At 39.3% G+C, this 16,258-nt stretch overlaps 2 protein-coding genes across 9 annotated transcripts in view; both read left to right on the top strand.

Annotated features, from left to right (window-relative positions):
* chd9 (chromodomain helicase DNA binding protein 9) overlaps positions 1-3,896 on the top strand; it is a 73,232-nt gene extending 69,336 nt beyond the window's left edge. For all 7 annotated transcript variants that reach the window (XM_085147709.1, XM_085147931.1, XM_085147851.1 and 4 more), the window contains one exon: positions 22-3,896. In XM_085147709.1, the coding sequence (XP_085003835.1) occupies positions 22-1,020 (999 nt within the window). In that variant the 3' untranslated portion in view covers positions 1,021-3,896. The remainder of the gene's footprint in view (positions 1-21) is intronic.
* A 204-nt stretch (positions 3,897-4,100) lies between these two features.
* On the top strand, positions 4,101-15,989 carry LOC146526047 (retinoblastoma-like protein 2). Of its 2 annotated transcripts, none has more exons than XM_085160057.1 (16): positions 4,101-4,857; positions 5,447-5,639; positions 6,861-7,070; positions 8,076-8,203; positions 8,669-8,775; positions 8,943-9,046; positions 9,218-9,370; positions 9,466-9,630; positions 9,770-9,827; positions 9,928-10,037; positions 10,117-10,293; positions 11,305-11,376; positions 11,689-11,749; positions 12,238-12,398; positions 12,510-12,674; positions 12,847-15,989. In XM_085160057.1, exons 4-16 carry the CDS (start codon positions 8,130-8,132, stop codon positions 13,045-13,047), a joined length of 1,608 nt encoding a protein of 535 aa, XP_085016183.1. In that variant the 5' UTR covers positions 4,101-4,857; positions 5,447-5,639; positions 6,861-7,070; positions 8,076-8,129; the 3' UTR covers positions 13,048-15,989. The 2 variants fall into 2 exon arrangements, with proteins under 2 accessions (XP_085016183.1, XP_085016193.1); XM_085160067.1 differs by having other exon boundaries at positions 9,233-9,370; positions 12,847-15,981.
* Positions 15,990-16,258: the final 269 nt, after the last annotated feature.

Here is a 16,258-nt window from a genome sequence, read left to right on the forward strand (position 1 = left end):
ACATCATTCCATCTTTTCCAGGGTTACCTCCCAGAGAGCATGTTTGACAGGATCCTGACTGGACCCATTGTTCCCGAGGAGGTAAGTCGGCGTGGACGGCGACCTAAGAATCCTTTGGCCAAGGCAGCGGCAGCTGCAGCTGCAGCGGCAGGAGCACCACCTAACCCGGCAGCCTCGGCACTAGGTTTGAACCCACTGCTGGCAAACGGCCTCCTCTCTGGAATGGACCTCACGAGTCTGCAGGCCTTCCAGCAAAACCTCCAGAATTTACAGTCCCTGCAGCTCACTGCAGGCCTGATGGGGCTGCCGTCTGATGCTAGTAACCTGGCTGCAAGTAACTTGGCTGCCATGTTTCCCATGATGCTTTCTGGTATGGCTGGACTGCCAAACCTCCTTAGTATGGGCAGCTTGCTTGGGAAGCCTGCTCAGGAAGCTGCAGGAGGCTCTGAAGAGAAAACAAAGGGAATAACCAGCGGTGGAACAGGAGAGCCAACTGCCTCTAAAGCCCCCTCTCACACCTCAGACACCAAAGGAGAAAGGACAGAGGGCTCAAACACGACTCCTTCCTCCACTTCCAGCTCTGCTTCCTCTTCCTCCGCCACACAAAGTGCTTCAGCTGCCTCTGCAGCCTCCAGTCAGCCACTGTCTCTTAACCCCTTGTTACTCTCCAGTATGCTTTACCCAGGGATGCTTCTCACTCCAGGCCTTAACCTTCCTGTGTCCACCACACAGCCACAGAGCTCAAACAGTGACCCCACCCTTCCAACTGCTCCTCCTCTACCTTCAGTTTCCCAGTCATCACATCAGGAGACAGAGCAGCCAGAGGGAGACAAGGATGGAGAGGAGGAAGACGAGCTTTTGGAAGACGCTTTGGATGAGGGGGAGGAGGAAGAGGATGAATCCATAGAACAAAAGGATAACAGTGGTCCTGAAGGTTCAGGGAAAGCAGAGTCTTCTTCATCAGAGTCTGGGAGCTCTTCCTCATCCTCAGACGATTCAGACTCCAGTGATGAGGACTGATCCTACAAATATATAAATATAAATTTATTTATGTATTGCCTAGAAATGTATACATATATTCACATATATATATGGATTTTCCAGCACTTCTGTTGTGATTTCTTTACATGTAAATACAAGAACTAACTACAATGTTCTGTAATAAAGACTACAAAAACCTTTAAAAAATAAATAAAAAAATAGGAAAAACTGACCTAAAGAAACTGAAATAAAATGTCAATGTTTGTTCACAAGGTACAGTCTTGTTTTGAGACATTTTGCATGTCAGACTTTAGTAGATTTCTGAACTCTGAACTTGTACCATGCAATTATTGCAACAAAAAAGGCATTATTGTAATTATGTCAGGATTAATTTTATTAAAAGAAGTAAAACTACATCAACACGCTCTTTGAGCTGTACTATTAATATATTTTGATTGTCAGGGGTGTGGGGAATGACACTTGACAAACACTTTGGGTTCTCTTGTAAATAGTACTTTTACAGGTTCGTTGACACTTATGCTTTGCAGATCATACGTTGGATATGTCAGCAATAACTTGGGCAGCTAATGAATGTCACTGAAGCTGTAGATTCTCTGTCTGCCATGTTCTACCCGAGTGCACAACTCTCACAGCCTCACAAACCTGTCAAATACCTTCATATCATCTTGAAGAGGTTATTTATCACTTCTCCTTGTCCAGTCAGGAAATGATTCCTTCCTTAGTAAGGACTTGGAAAAATGGTAAAATGATTATTTTTCCAGACGTACACAATCTTAAATCTAAAAAAGTTAAACATAATTCATTTCTCTACTGTCTGACTTTACATTTTAATATTCACCATCACCTTACAAACATGCCACAGCATGTTCAAGGCGCACTTTAGCCACCAACAGTAGGCATTCACATTCACCTGCACATTTCTTAATTATAACTAAAAGCTCCTTGAGCTGCGGTAACAGAGAAAAACCTTCTACTGTGTGCCAAAAAACTGCCCTTTGACCCTTGGCGGTCTTGACGGAGTTGTTTGGTCTTCGTAGTGTTGATGGATATTATTTCTACAACCCCGATGTATTTGACTGAATCTTACCTCAACTTTGCTAAATGGATTGGCTTCACTGTGCAAATGTACATGTGCATGGGTGTGTGTGTGATCTGTCAATGTACACAATGTTCTCATCTCTGCTGGAATGTGTGTCAGAGGCCTTTTTTGATTTTATTTTAAATGAAACCTTCCTCTGTGTTTTGCTTCCTGAGCTGCTCCTCTCGCCGCATCCATAACTCACCAGGCTGTATGTTAGGTGGTGGTGTGGGGGCGGGCAGGCTATGAGACGTAAACACCACATTGCTGTTGTTGTTTTTTTGTTGTTTTGTTTTTTTAATACCGTCAGAAATTTCTCTTTGGAAATTTGGAGGATTCAAGTCCTTGATGATACGCATTGCATGGCAACCTGTGTTCCTACAAAGCCCATGGAGCACAAGCACAAGATAGTTCAGTTCCTGGCTAAGATTGTAGTATCACTGTCATTGTCTAAGTATTAAATTTTACGCAGTGCCACACGGGTTAGCTTCAGGAAGGGCTCAATAATAGCTTTTGTTGCTGGGAGTTTTCAGCGCTGTCTTGATTTATTTCACTTCACCCTCAACTCTGTTTTCTGACAAACAGAGCTTCAGATAGATGTAGAAGTGCCCTTATCCTGTACCTCACTCTCTTTCATTCACCGCTCACATCTACGCTCACTGTCCATGCTTGTGTGTTTTGCTCAGCATCCGTGCACATGTCCATTTTAAACCTGTAACCAGGATATACACACAAACACTGGAGTTCACTCGAACCGAAGTACCTTTTTGTAAGTCTCTTTCAGCACAACAGTGCTTGCTCTAGGACTGCTGTTACACAGTGGACTGTTAGATACACAAATTATTTCCGAGGTGAGGTTTCTGTTTGGGCTGAGGGTGACAGCCCGCTGAAAAACCTGTTTAGTTCTTAAGTGTAGCTGTAGCATTTTTCTCCGTGGGTTCAGACATGAACAAAGACTGAAGACATGCCTGATTTCTAATGTTGCTTTAATGTGGTTTTCTTGTATGCCTGTTATATATAGACCTCGTCATGGGTTTGCTTGCAATGCAATTGCATTTTTTTCTTTTTTAATTATTATTACTAACAGTACGGTATTTTTCTATGTCTGAGCAATGAACTTAAACATGCCACTGTCATTTTGTATATCTGCACCTCTACGCTCTTTAAACTTGTAGTGCCCTTATGCAAACACCCAGCCACTGCTACATCTGCTGTAGGTGACTGACTGATGACTTTTGCTACTTTTTGTTGCCCCGCAGCGATGGATTGATGACTGTGTTAATCCTCGTTAAGAGAGAAATGTAGACACAAGATGGGACTTCTCGCTTTCATTGCTTTCCTTCCTTTTTTTCCTTCTTTTTGTAAAGGTTATATTGTATACAGACCTTGAAAGCACTGCTTGCTGCTAAAGAGGCTGTGCTGAATCTGCATTAAACACAGACACAAGAAAACAATGACCAATATGCAAGAGGAACGACAAAACACACTACTGCTGTACAGGGAGGTTTTCATACATGTAATCACTGAGATGACAAAACTACCATCATGGGGTTTGTATTTTTATTTCAAGCTTGATAGTATCCTAAATGTCACCCTGGTCAGTTTGTGTCTTTTACTTTCTTTTTTTTCTTTCTTTCTCATTGGACAGTTGATATATTTGCAAGTTGTGGTCTGTGTAGTCAAAATAATTCTTAATGTAGTGCAGGAAAACACGTCTTAAAAGTCATTTGTAATTTATTGGATTACTTTCTATGAAGTTCTATAGAGGAAATTGAGGTTTAATTATTTTTATTAAACATATTCTTCTGACTATCAATTAAGTGTGTCTTTTACTTTGTCCCAGGGACTTTTTGAAGAATTCAGTTATATCAAGGAGTTGACCGCTTTGTCTTGAATCCTTTAAAAAAATTGTACATGTATATATCAAATTTTTGTTCAGCATCACAACACATGCAAAAACACACACACATGTTTGTATGTATATATATATATATATATATATATATATATATATATATATATATATATATATTGTTATAATACTACTAATAATGTAATTTAATATATTTGTGTAGCCTCAACATTAGTTTAGTTACACACATCCTGCAGAAGGGCACTACCTCACAGTAACACACAATGATGAAGCAGTGAGCACCCAAACTGTTAGGCCGTAGAGCGAAGACACAACAGGTAAGTATGTGTGACTGAAATAACGCAGTAGGAAAAACAATTTTGTTGTTAATATTCTAGATGAGGCTTGATAATTTATTTCACTCTGAGTATTTTCTTAAGAAAACAATTACATATTTGCTTGTGATTTTATTTTTTTTTTAAAACAACATTCAATTCACTGCTAATTTAACGGATCCATTTGCACATAAACACTGCATAAACGTTAGTAGATACAGAACTCTAGTGTCCATATTTTTCCAGCAATGTTGCAAATGAACAAGGCTACATACCAAACTCTTGCAGCAGAGGGCCTTTCTTCACTGCAAGTCCTTCTTTTCTCCTCAGGGTGGTGCTCAGTGACCTGTTTAACTGCTTCTACTGCTGTTTGGCACTTATCTTAGCAACCAGACCAGATGACAAGTTGAGGCTTGTCTATGGTGAGAGGCCAATGGGCTGAACTTCCTCACCCTGCAGAGCAGCAGGTTGGCTGCACTGAATCATGCTGCATTGCTCTGCTGCTACTAGACAAACACACAGGAGAGATTTTTAAGAGCAGAAGTCTGTCAGTTTGACCTAACACCATCCCAGAAGAGCCACTGACACTGGTGAGTGACTTTGATCCTGGTTTATGAGTTCTGTTTTCTTGAGCTATGTTGAAAGTTCCACAGAGATAATAAACTGCACTGGAAGTCAGCTGACTATCTGGAGTAAAATGCAACAGTTACACGATCTGCTTCAGTGTTCCTAAAAGCTGCAGAATAAAAGAATCCTCTGCACACATTAACCATCTATATAGCTATTTTTCAGCAGGCTGTAATGCACTGAATAACAAAGTCTGATTATAAACCAAGATAAAGGCGATGTTTAGTTTAATTCTCTTTAAGGGACTAGCACATGTTAGAAAGTGAAAGTAGGCCTATTTTCACTTAGCATGAGTTGCATGTGAGTTGACTTGAGTGGAGTCCAGTCCAGAGGAAACAGGAAATGGGTGTGATTTAGATATTGTGCCAGCTTTTAGCAAAATTAAAACAGCAAACAAACATGCAGAAAACACATCTGTGGTGTTTTTAAATCGACACCGTGCTGCCAGGATCTTCCTGCTAAAGATAACAAGATAGGGTGTGATTCATATTTATGAGAAGCTGCATGCATATTGATGCTTCCAACTTCCTGTTTGTCTCTTCTGAGATGCAGCAGCTGGAAGTCAGTCAGAATGAGACACAACTTGATGTTTTAAGATGCCACTGGACTGATATCAGCATTTGGACTAAAATTTGGAGTGCACGATGAGAGTTTTTCTTGCCATTTTACCTCACCATCTTTGTGAAATCCGTTTCCTCCACATGGAAAACGCATCAGACAGCTGCTGCTTCAACCAACACGAACAGTAAGTTGTGAGCAAATCTGGAACACAGAGAATCAAAAGACATCCATTCAGCTGCAATGATCACATAAGTATATAGAAATGTCCTTATGTTGGAGATTAAGCAAAAGGTCAGAATTAAACTAATTCTGGTTCTGATTTTGTCTTGTTAGTGGGGGATAAAGTACAGCTACATGAAAGGAAATATTAGGAAATCACAATAGTAATGTTGAGTGTGACGTGCTCTACTCTGAAAACCTTATGGCACATTTTTGAGCAAAACTGCTTCTTATCCACCTACAGTGTCATCCGCAGTCATTGTAGACTGACTCAGCACAGGCAGTAATAAACAGCACATGTGAGAATGGTTAGAGGAACAGAGTCTCGTTCACGCTGGTGGTAGCACACAAAGAGACTGTAAAAAGAAGAGGGGACTTTACCGCCAGGGGACGGAGTATTCAATTCTCAGCAGATCTGCAGAGTGATTGAACCATGCTTTGAAACACACCTTTTAGAGATTAACAGTCAATATTATCCACCATTATTATTCACGTGAGCCAAGGATGGTTCAGTATTTAACTTATTATTTCCTCATGAGTCTTCTCTGGCATCTAAAATATTCCTGTTGTTACACGACTTGCCAAATTGACAGTTGCCCTGCACAGGGAAACTGAGTTTGAGATGTTTTTCTTAGGTTTTCAGTATGTGAGGTGCGCAGGAACAAAAGTGACTATTCACAGCTGCCTCAGAGCAGGAAGTACACATGAGTCACTAAAGGCAAATGAACAGAGTGGGAAAGTGGTGCTGTCAACAAGACCACCAGGCCATCTAATGCATCCATAACAAGAAAGGCAGCAGCAAATATAAAACTCCAGGTGTAAGACCATAGTTTGACGTTTCTGTAAATAAGCTGGCTTTTGGGCACCCTTCCCAGTAAAATCCATCACCAGTCAGTATTAACTATATATTCTCCATGCTTGACCATTTGTCCACTATACATTAACAGGCTTAAAAGTGTGGTTTTATTTTTTTGAGACACAATTGTTGCAGTCCATTAACAAACAGCTAGCTTTATAGCAGTGTAGCTGTAAGTGGACTGGTACTTATTTAGTACCGTTTGCTAATTTGAGCATTCAAAACACTTTCTACTAAAAGTCTAATTCATCCAGTCACACAAAATCATGCAGTGCTTGTATGTGTACCTACGTACTTTTATCTAACATTCTCACAAACTCACTCCAACAGATGAAAATTGGGATTCAGTATCTTTCTCAAGGATACTTCGACACATGACCAGGAGGAGCCGGTGTTCCGGGAATCCATCCTACCTGGCAAACCATCCTACCCGTTGTTTCTGCGCATGCGCACAACACCGGACAACCCATCCCTGGACCTTCCAATTAGTAGCGGACTCACTCTACCACCTGAGCCACAGCACCGTTCAGTTGCTTTTAGGTTAGTCGTTGTCAAAAGGTTGCGTGTATTTTTTTCGAGTTATTTGCCTGCAGTGAGAGGTTTTTAACCTATGCAAACATTTTTTTTAAACTTTATTTAACAAACAATGAGTATACAACATACGAACAGATGAAGTATACAAATCAACAGAACATGAACACACAAAGCCAGGGGTAAAAGAAAAAAGTAACAATTATAAGAATGCACGCAAAAATTTACATACATATATTGTTTTGAGAGCCTTTTTGTTGGTGGAGTCTGATATAGATTGTATGTACATTTCCACATCCTTAAAAAAATGACAGAAATGTGGTGTTTTGTTAGCAAACTTACATTTATGGATAAAGAATTTAGCTAAAAGTATTAACAAATTTATCATAAAAAAACATTATCATGCTTCTTTAACCTATGCAAACATGCTCCTCTAAAATAGTAAGTAGCTCAACTGGATGTAGGGTGATTGCTGATTGGTTGACAAGCCAACTGGAAAAGAATGGGGGTGAAAGTGGAACAGTAAAAGTGGCAAAATTCATCAAAGCTCAAAAATACAGAATTAAAGCAGACAAGGGTCTGCAGTGGACGCTTTTGAATATTTCCAACACTTGGTTTTCCTTCAGTACTTTGTATGTTATAACATTGTGACTTGCACAGACCAACAACAGCGCAAGGAAGAGTAGCACACAGACTGATTGTACCACAAATGTTGGACACTGCCTCCCTGTGGCAAAACACACTCACTGCAGCTCGCTATGGTCTGCCAGCACACCGTCCAATAGAGAACCAAGTTGAGCCATTTAGAATGAAAATGATTAAATCAGTAGTTGACACTGATGATGATGCAGTTATCTGGGGTGTGATAAGCAGCTGCTTAGTCTGCCTATGCCTCAGGTCCTACTGACAGTGAATGCACCAAGTCCTCGTACAAGCTAATATTTTCAATTATGAATCATGCAAAGTTACCTCTAGTTTGTAAACAAAATGTGTATTTTTTCACTCCATGTTTAGGTGTCCATTTGATTCCTGCTCTGACTCTCATCCTGTGTGAGTGAGGAGGTCACCATGGCAACTGTGCCACAGGGGATTGTGGGAAAGCCAAGGTTTGGCCCTAGTGACTGTCTGATCGCAATGTTGAGGTTAGCCCTGCAGTTACAAAGCATTACTGACTCACACAGTGTTTATCTGTGTAGGCTGTGTGTACGTCAACCTGATACTGATACTCGCAGCACTAATAGCTGCAATAAAACGCAACACGCCTCAGATCTTTCATCAGCCAGCCTCACACGCTGTACAAATGTGGCTAGATCAATTTAACAGCTACATAGTGTAGTTAACATCTGGTGTTTTGCTAAAAGGCACTGAGGGTGTGGTCAAGATCAATAATGTGTAAACACACAGAGCTGATAAAGTTTCTGTACTAGGAATTCTTTAATATAGTTTCTACTGTTGTAAGCAAGAGCTTTAAAAAACACACGTGTGGCATTTCATTTACAGTTTAGAACTTACACCTCCACTTTATGCCAGCGGCAGAATATTGTTGAATTACATTTTCCATTTCCTTTTGTGCTGCTCAAATTTCTGTGACGATGCCTTGGATTCAGGGCTTGCTCCAGAGATTCGACTGAGGCGATTCAAACAAGACTGAAATGCATGCTGCAAATGTTTCTACAGCATTACAGGGACGACGAGGGAAATGAGAAGACCAAAGGTACAGTGATGATTTTACAGTGGAATGTGGCCTTTAGCGTGTATCTGGTTGACAGAAATTCTTATGATTAGAGAGCAGGCTGTCTTTTGATAGCAGGTGTGAAATTCTGGAATACAGCCCGTGTTGTTGATACGTGCCAAAAATAATCTACCTAATATTGTTCCCAGAGTTGGCAGCAAAGTGCTGCTACGAGGCAGGGGTTTGGTATCACAGAATCTTGGAGAACCTGATCAGTCAAGAGAGGAAAAGGCTGGGCTTCAGTGACATCTCAGTAAGTGCACGCCATCTGGTGGCCAAAGATGGAACTGAGCTTTGACCATATTAACTGAGCAGTCACAGATAAATGTCTCACAGCACCTGTGATCTCATAACTTATGTATTTTATTTATTTTGAGTCATCTTTGAAGTAAAGCAGCTGGTGCTTGTAATGCATGTAAAACAGGTGTGTTTGATGCAGGGCATCTTGGAGCATGATCTTTTCCAGCGCTGTCTGGTGGCCTGTTGCTTGGAGATCGCTGTAACCTCAAACAGCTTACCATGTGACTTCCCGCTGCTCCTTCAGATCCTCAAACTGGCACCATACCACTTTTGGAAGGTATTTTTTTTGCCATATATTGTACACTTAGTGATACAGTAACATTTAGTCTGTGATTTGAATGCTCCCTCTTTTGTTTTTCTTTGTTCTCACAGGTGATTGAGCCTGTTTGGCGGGTTGGGTCAGGCTTGCCTCACTATGTGGTCACACACCTCGTCCAAGTGGAAGAGAAGGTTTTGGAGAACTTGGCTTGGATCAGCGACTCACCACTGTGGGATGAAATCACACCCAACGAGGGCCATATGCCCACCTGCCAACAGGTTTGGAATAACACAAATACTCTTTGCCTGACATCATATATTATCAATATTTGGAAATTTTATAACATATCCAAAGCAATTAAATTTTTCTTTGAACAGTTCGGGTTCTAATGAGAGTTTTGCCTCGGGTCAAATGTAGGTAATGCATCCAAATAGGCTTGAAGGTCCAATGCAAACGGATCCAGGTGTGCCGAGAGGTATTAACACAGTGCACTAAAGACTCATTTTAAATAAAACCATTCCCTGCAAACTGTTTACACTATTACTATAGATTGAGTGGTAAACTATTTTTGCCAGTGGATGTCAGTTTGGGGATGAACCACTCAACCAGGACAGAGCAGCAGTGTTCCCCATCAGCTATAAACAGACAAGAGAGAAGCAGCTCCCTCCATCTGTTTGCTCGGAAGGTCAGTTCTATATCATGGGTCCAGTTACCATTGTTGTTATATGGCATGTTCAGTGTGGTCATGTCTGTCTTTATCTCAGGTTTACAGCTTGATGGCCAAGCGTCTGAGGGAGCTGTGTTCCACGCTGGAAATATCTGATGAGCTGCGATTAAAGATCTGGACCTGCTTTGAGTATTCCTTGGTCCACTGCTCTTGTCTAATGGTAGACCGTCACCTGGACCAACTGCTCATGTGTGCTATCTACATCATAGCTAAGGTGGGTTTTAATAGTATCTTTATAATATCTGAAGTGTCTCTGTTGTCTAGAGGCTATTATTAGTGAAAGAGATGGTTCAAAAGTTTTCCAAAGACTAATCCAGTTGACCAGTTTCCACTTATTCTTACAACATGACATGTTGTCTTAGTCTTAGTAAGAGTTTCACACCTATTTTAAGCACCTTGAGGCAACTGCTGTTGGACTGTTGTGCTATTTAAATAAAATAAAATAAAGTTGAATTAACCTACATGAATATTTACAACACCCAAGTGAAATTTCAATCATCAAACAAGGAGGAATAGTATAGTAATGTCAGAGTTTGATGTGGTATGTGTTACAAATGACAGTTATTTGTGATTTAGTAACACAATCTCACACACAGTGAGGTTCATTGGTACAAAAAGTCAGATTCTTTTAGCTTGTATCCCTTCCTTTGAAACAGAAACCCTGGATTTGAGTAAACTGTTACATATGGTACATAACAGGTTACTCAATGTTGTATGTAGCATTGTTTTTAGGTTAACAAGTTACCTGTATGGTAAGGCGAATCACAACTGACACGTAAGACAAGTTTCTGAAGGTTTCTAAAGTGCTCGGTTCTGTAAAACATTTTGCACAAACTAAATCTACCATATCGAAAGGATTCAGACAAAAAGTGACCACACCATCAAAAGTTTAATACATCAACTTTGTTTGCTGAGCGAAAGAAAAGCAACTTCAGCACAGGCACAGAATCAGCTAAAACCTTCAGGGAGGTTTACAGATTTACAGTTTTATGGAAAAGACCTACTTGGTGTTGAAATAAAATTAAAGACTGTTGTGAGGGCACTTGTCAGCTGAAAAAGCCTTTTTATTAATGTTCTGATGTTCTGAGTTTTTATCGCTTTTCACTGACATGAAAAATACAGGAAAACTGTATTTGTAATCCTAAAAAGAATCCATGTTGGTAATGCATGGACTTCATTGGAAAACACACACTCAGCAGTTACGTGGTGGCATTTGCCTTTACAGATTACCAAGATGGAGATACCCTTCAAACAGATAATGAAATGCTACAAGTCACAGCCACGTGCCAACAAAAGTGTAAGTTTCTTTATTTTTGGTTTTTATTTTTTGCTGTCTTTAGTGTACAGCTGTGAATTAACAAAATATAGCGATACAGGTTGAAACGTGTATCAGCTGGGCCCACTTATTCCAAGATTCCATCAGTTTTAGCGACATTCTGTTTTGTGTTTATCATCAAATGTTTTAAGGTTAACAGGTAAATTTTTTAAATAACTGTGACAATATCATTATACCTGCTTTACATGAGCATTTCAGTCTTGCAAGGAGGTTAGCAGGTTGACAGTAGCAACTCAAAGCACTTGTTTCAGCATTTACTGTTTCTATCTGCAGGTCTGCAAAAACGTGCTGATTTCAGAAAGGATGGAGGAAAATTCTACCATTAAAAAAATCAGTAAGAAAGCTTTTAAATAAAAAAAGTCATATATTTAAAATATTATGGAACACCTGTTTTAAAAAACATACTTACAAAATAGCCTTGTAATTACAGTAATGTACATAATTCGTCCCAATAAGTATGGAAAATGGGACTAAATATTGCCCTCACTGCCATCGTAGCTTTATATGTGTAATGCATCCTCACATGCTTGCAATCCACTGTGGGCAAAGAAATGCGCATGTATTGTTAGCTGGCTATGTGGCTCGGAAACAGCGGCACTAGTGGTGGTAGAGTTAAAGAAAACGAATGCAGCATGTGTTGTGTTAGATCCAAATAAAGTATTATACAGAGGTAGAACTCATAGCAATGCCTCATTGCACAAGAAAAATGACACCCATCAAGTTACCAAATGATTCACTTACAACATTTTACCTGCATTATATCCATTATCCAAGAGTAGTTCCACAGTGATAAGTAACTTTTTATTATATTGTTGATTATAGATAATGGAAAGCACAGCAGCACTATCCTAACCCCCAACACACCATCAACACATTATCCAAGACCTGGGCAGGAGGAGCGGGGCAATCTCATCCATTTTTACAACCAGGTCTACACGACAAAGATGCAGCATTTTGCCAAACAGTTTGCTCAAACCTCATTAGTAAGTGAACATTTTTTCTTTTTTCTGAGCTGATGTCACAAAACAAAGAACTCAGTAAAAATGGGAAATGTTTATTTTCCATGTAATGCTTACACTTCATTTCTTGTCCAGCGAGACACCCCTCCTTTGTCTCCATACCCTCGACAGTGGAAAGCATCTCCTCGCTGTTATCAGCTGTCCAACAGCCCGTCCATCTCCATTTCACCATACAACACGGAAACCCCTTCCCCTCACAGAACTGGGCTCTGCTACTACTTCAACTCAAGTCCTCCAGAGGTGTGTGGATATGGTGTTTTCGTTTTCACATGATCGTCTTAAATAATTTTGTGTGTTGGGGTACAATCTAGGCTGAATACATTCTACATTCCTATTTTGGAAATGATTTAGTGAATAAAAATGGTTGACTTTGCTCGCACACAGTAGAATATTATTTTCCGTTTTTTCACAGCTTCTGCGTGAGATCAACAACATGATCAAAACGGGCAGGTCACCAAACGTGCGATGCTACGCGGTATCACTGGATAGAGATGAGTTAGGAGATGGATCCTCAGCCAAGAGGCTTCGTTTGGATGGGCAGTCAGCCTGGCAGAGACGACTGAGAAATGTGTTCAACGATCGCATTACAAGAATGAACCAGGACCAGGTCTAGCTTATTCCAGCTAACAGGCCTAACCTCCACTCCGATGGAAGTAAAGCACACATTTACTTTTTGACAAATTCTCTGTCAGCTCAAAGTACCAAATTTCCGTTGCTTGGCTCTTTTGTTTGGAACCATTTTTTCTGATACCAATAGTCATGTGTGAAGGTCTGTGAATGAGCCACTTTATCCCCAGCACAGTAATAGAAGACTGGTCATCCTGGGTTACTGCCTGATGGAAGTGTCCTTCATGATATTGTATGAATTTAAAGAAAGACAAGGCTGCAAAGTGCCCAGTGAGTTTTTCTTAGATAAAAAAACGACCGAGACAGGACTTTAGCAACTAAAAGGCAGATTAGTTAGTGTTTGTCTGCATCCACAGGAATTAATATTTACAGTAATATGAAAACATAAATGTATCCACAAATGCATCCAATAGACATTTGGGCAAAAATTGTTTTTTTTGTGCACAAATTTAACAATTCTGTTAAAAAAAAGTGTAACTTAGGCCTCTGAAGCTAATATAACAAAACAAAATTTTGATTTAGTCATTTTTGCATAATTAGACTACATTTATATAATTATAGTTTGTTATCTTAATGACTTAAATCTCACATAATAATAATAATAACATGGTACCTTTACATGTATGCAAAATGTTTTATTTATTTGAAATGTTTCAATGAACTTTTTAAACTCAATTTTTGGTGGATTTCCCTGCATGCCCATCATTTTCCTGTTGAAAGATTTCAACTCAAGGTTATCTTAAAGTATATTTTAAATTTTATTCTCACTTCATAGTTGTATGACTGCAAATTGCTAGGTCCCAGAAGCAGCAAAGCATTCCCATAACCATAATATATCCACACATGTACTGTTATCATGGCTGAACAACTCTGTGTTAGATGTGCCTTAGTAGCCTTGGTCTTTGCCTTTATGTTAACTATAAAACTACAGCTTTGCTGTTTTGGGCATTCCTGTTATGCAGGTCAAGTTTTTGCACTGTCTACAACATAAAGAGTTGACCGCAGATCCTCTGATGAAAGCTTGGGGTCTTTGGAGACTTGCATAATTTGCTGAGGCAACCCATTATGGACAATTTGGCAGCTATTTTTTTTAATTTAACTAAATTTAGCTACAAGAATTTTTTTTTAGATGATTCGCAGAATTATTGATTTTAAATTAACTGGGGAACACCAAACCCTGAATGTCTGAGGTTGAAATAAGACTTATTACTCTCTAAGAAGAGTCTAATAACTGACACCATATTTGAAGGCTCTGTGTGATTAATTTGAGGATGTACTCATTTGTTCTCATTAGACTGATTTGATTTATGTTTGACTTACTTTTGGAATTTTGAGTGTACATACTAACATTAACTCCTGTCTATGACCTGCATGAATACTGAAGTTTGAAGTGATTTGATTCTGACTGCATATTGGTGATACTAGGGGTTTGATGCATACCACTCTAAATTAATTTAAAGTTGTTTTTACATTCAACTTATCGCAAAACTATTGAGGATAAACTAAAGTAAGACTTTTGCAAAAATAATAAATGAAAAGTGCTGTTACAGTAGCAGAAACTTGCACTGGTCAACATAAATGTAGAAGCTAAAACAAATTCAGTCTCAATAAATCTTTAAAAATCCTGTCAGCAGTTTTAGCCACCGTTTATTACAGACTGAGTATCACAGCTGATTCAACAGCACATCAATCAAAAACTGCACGGTGATTTTATTAAAGATCTTTTCCAAACAGAAAAGTGTTTTGCTTTGAGATTTATTGCGCAGAATGATACATGTGTCAGTTGACAGAAGTTGGCTTCATTATCATTTGCTGATGCAACAAAGTTTCTTTAAATCTAAGTTTAACAATAAGGATGTATTACCGAGCTTTTGAAGACACGTGACCACTAACCACAAGATTTTAACTTGATGACAATTAATAATGTGGGATCAAGTGAACCCCCCCCAACCCATCATGAAGGGGGAAAATGAGCAGTCCTCAGCTGATTGCGAATGGTTGGAGGTTAGTGGCAGTCGCTGGGAAAATGATTGCTAATATCCCAGTCATACAGGCCTACAGATTAGTCAGTGACATCCTGTCAACTACCTGTTGCTAGGAAAAATGTCTATTTCCCAACCAGTTCAGTGCAGCGCCTTCTTTGCAACCAATTTCACCCAGTCAGGACCAGAAACCTCCAAGAAACCAGTGCAACATCATGTAAAAAACTAGGGTTTGGCAATGGAACAGATGCCTTTCTATTTCTATATAATTTTTCAAATTTCAGTTCAGCCGCAGTTCTATTTGTGGTGATTTCTTTTTGTATGAGTTTTGTAGTTTATTTTGCTAATTTAATCTGCCTCCTTGAAAAATTTAATTGGTAACTAATTTGTGCTATTCCTGATATACTGCCTCTTTCCTTTTTGTTATGTTGTGTTACATCGAGGGTTAACGTGCGATTTCAAAGGTGGGGTAACCCTCAGCTGTAGCACTTCAGCGACGGAATAACTTAGAAATACGTCACGTAAGAATTCCTGTTGTTAGCTCCAGTAGAGTTTACTTTGTGTCCAGAATATGACCAGTTGCTTACTGGTCTTTGTGGATTTAGGCAGTTGAATATAGAAAGATATGAGCAAACCCCTAGACACAATAAAGCTAGTATATAAGGTCAAATTCAGTGAATGAATCTAAACAGCATCATCCCCTTAAATTTAATTTAATGTCGGCCACCCTTGACACTCTTAACTTCCCAGTGACCGTGCACACCACAGCCTGCTCTGCACCATCCAGCATATCACAATCCTGTAAACTTTACAACAATGCAAATTAACCACTTTAACCTGTAAATTAAACCAATTTTCAAAGAGTTTGAAAGACACTTCACAAAAAGATAATTCAGAAACATGTCATGTATAGATCCAATATCTAAAAAAAAAATTTGATTTTTTTTAAATTCTAACTTTTCTGATCACAAGTTGTTGACTTTTACACCTGTTTCTTTCTGCTCTATAAAGTTTGATGTAAATTGGATTTTGTGAAATGACGATGGATAAAACTCACTCCTCCAAGGGAATCAAAACACAAATTTTTCCACTGTGGAAAAGTCAGTAACCATAGCTACTCTGTGATTGACACACAGCCCGCTTCAGTGTTTATCAGTAACCATGTTTTGCTTCAGAGTTAATTCTCAACCACTGTCGCTTAGGGAAGTATTTGCA

The sequence above is a fragment of the Neolamprologus multifasciatus genome, chromosome 1 (genome assembly GCF_963576455.1).
Source record: "Neolamprologus multifasciatus chromosome 1, fNeoMul1.2, whole genome shotgun sequence".
Lineage (NCBI taxonomy): Eukaryota > Metazoa > Chordata > Actinopteri > Cichliformes > Cichlidae > Neolamprologus > Neolamprologus multifasciatus.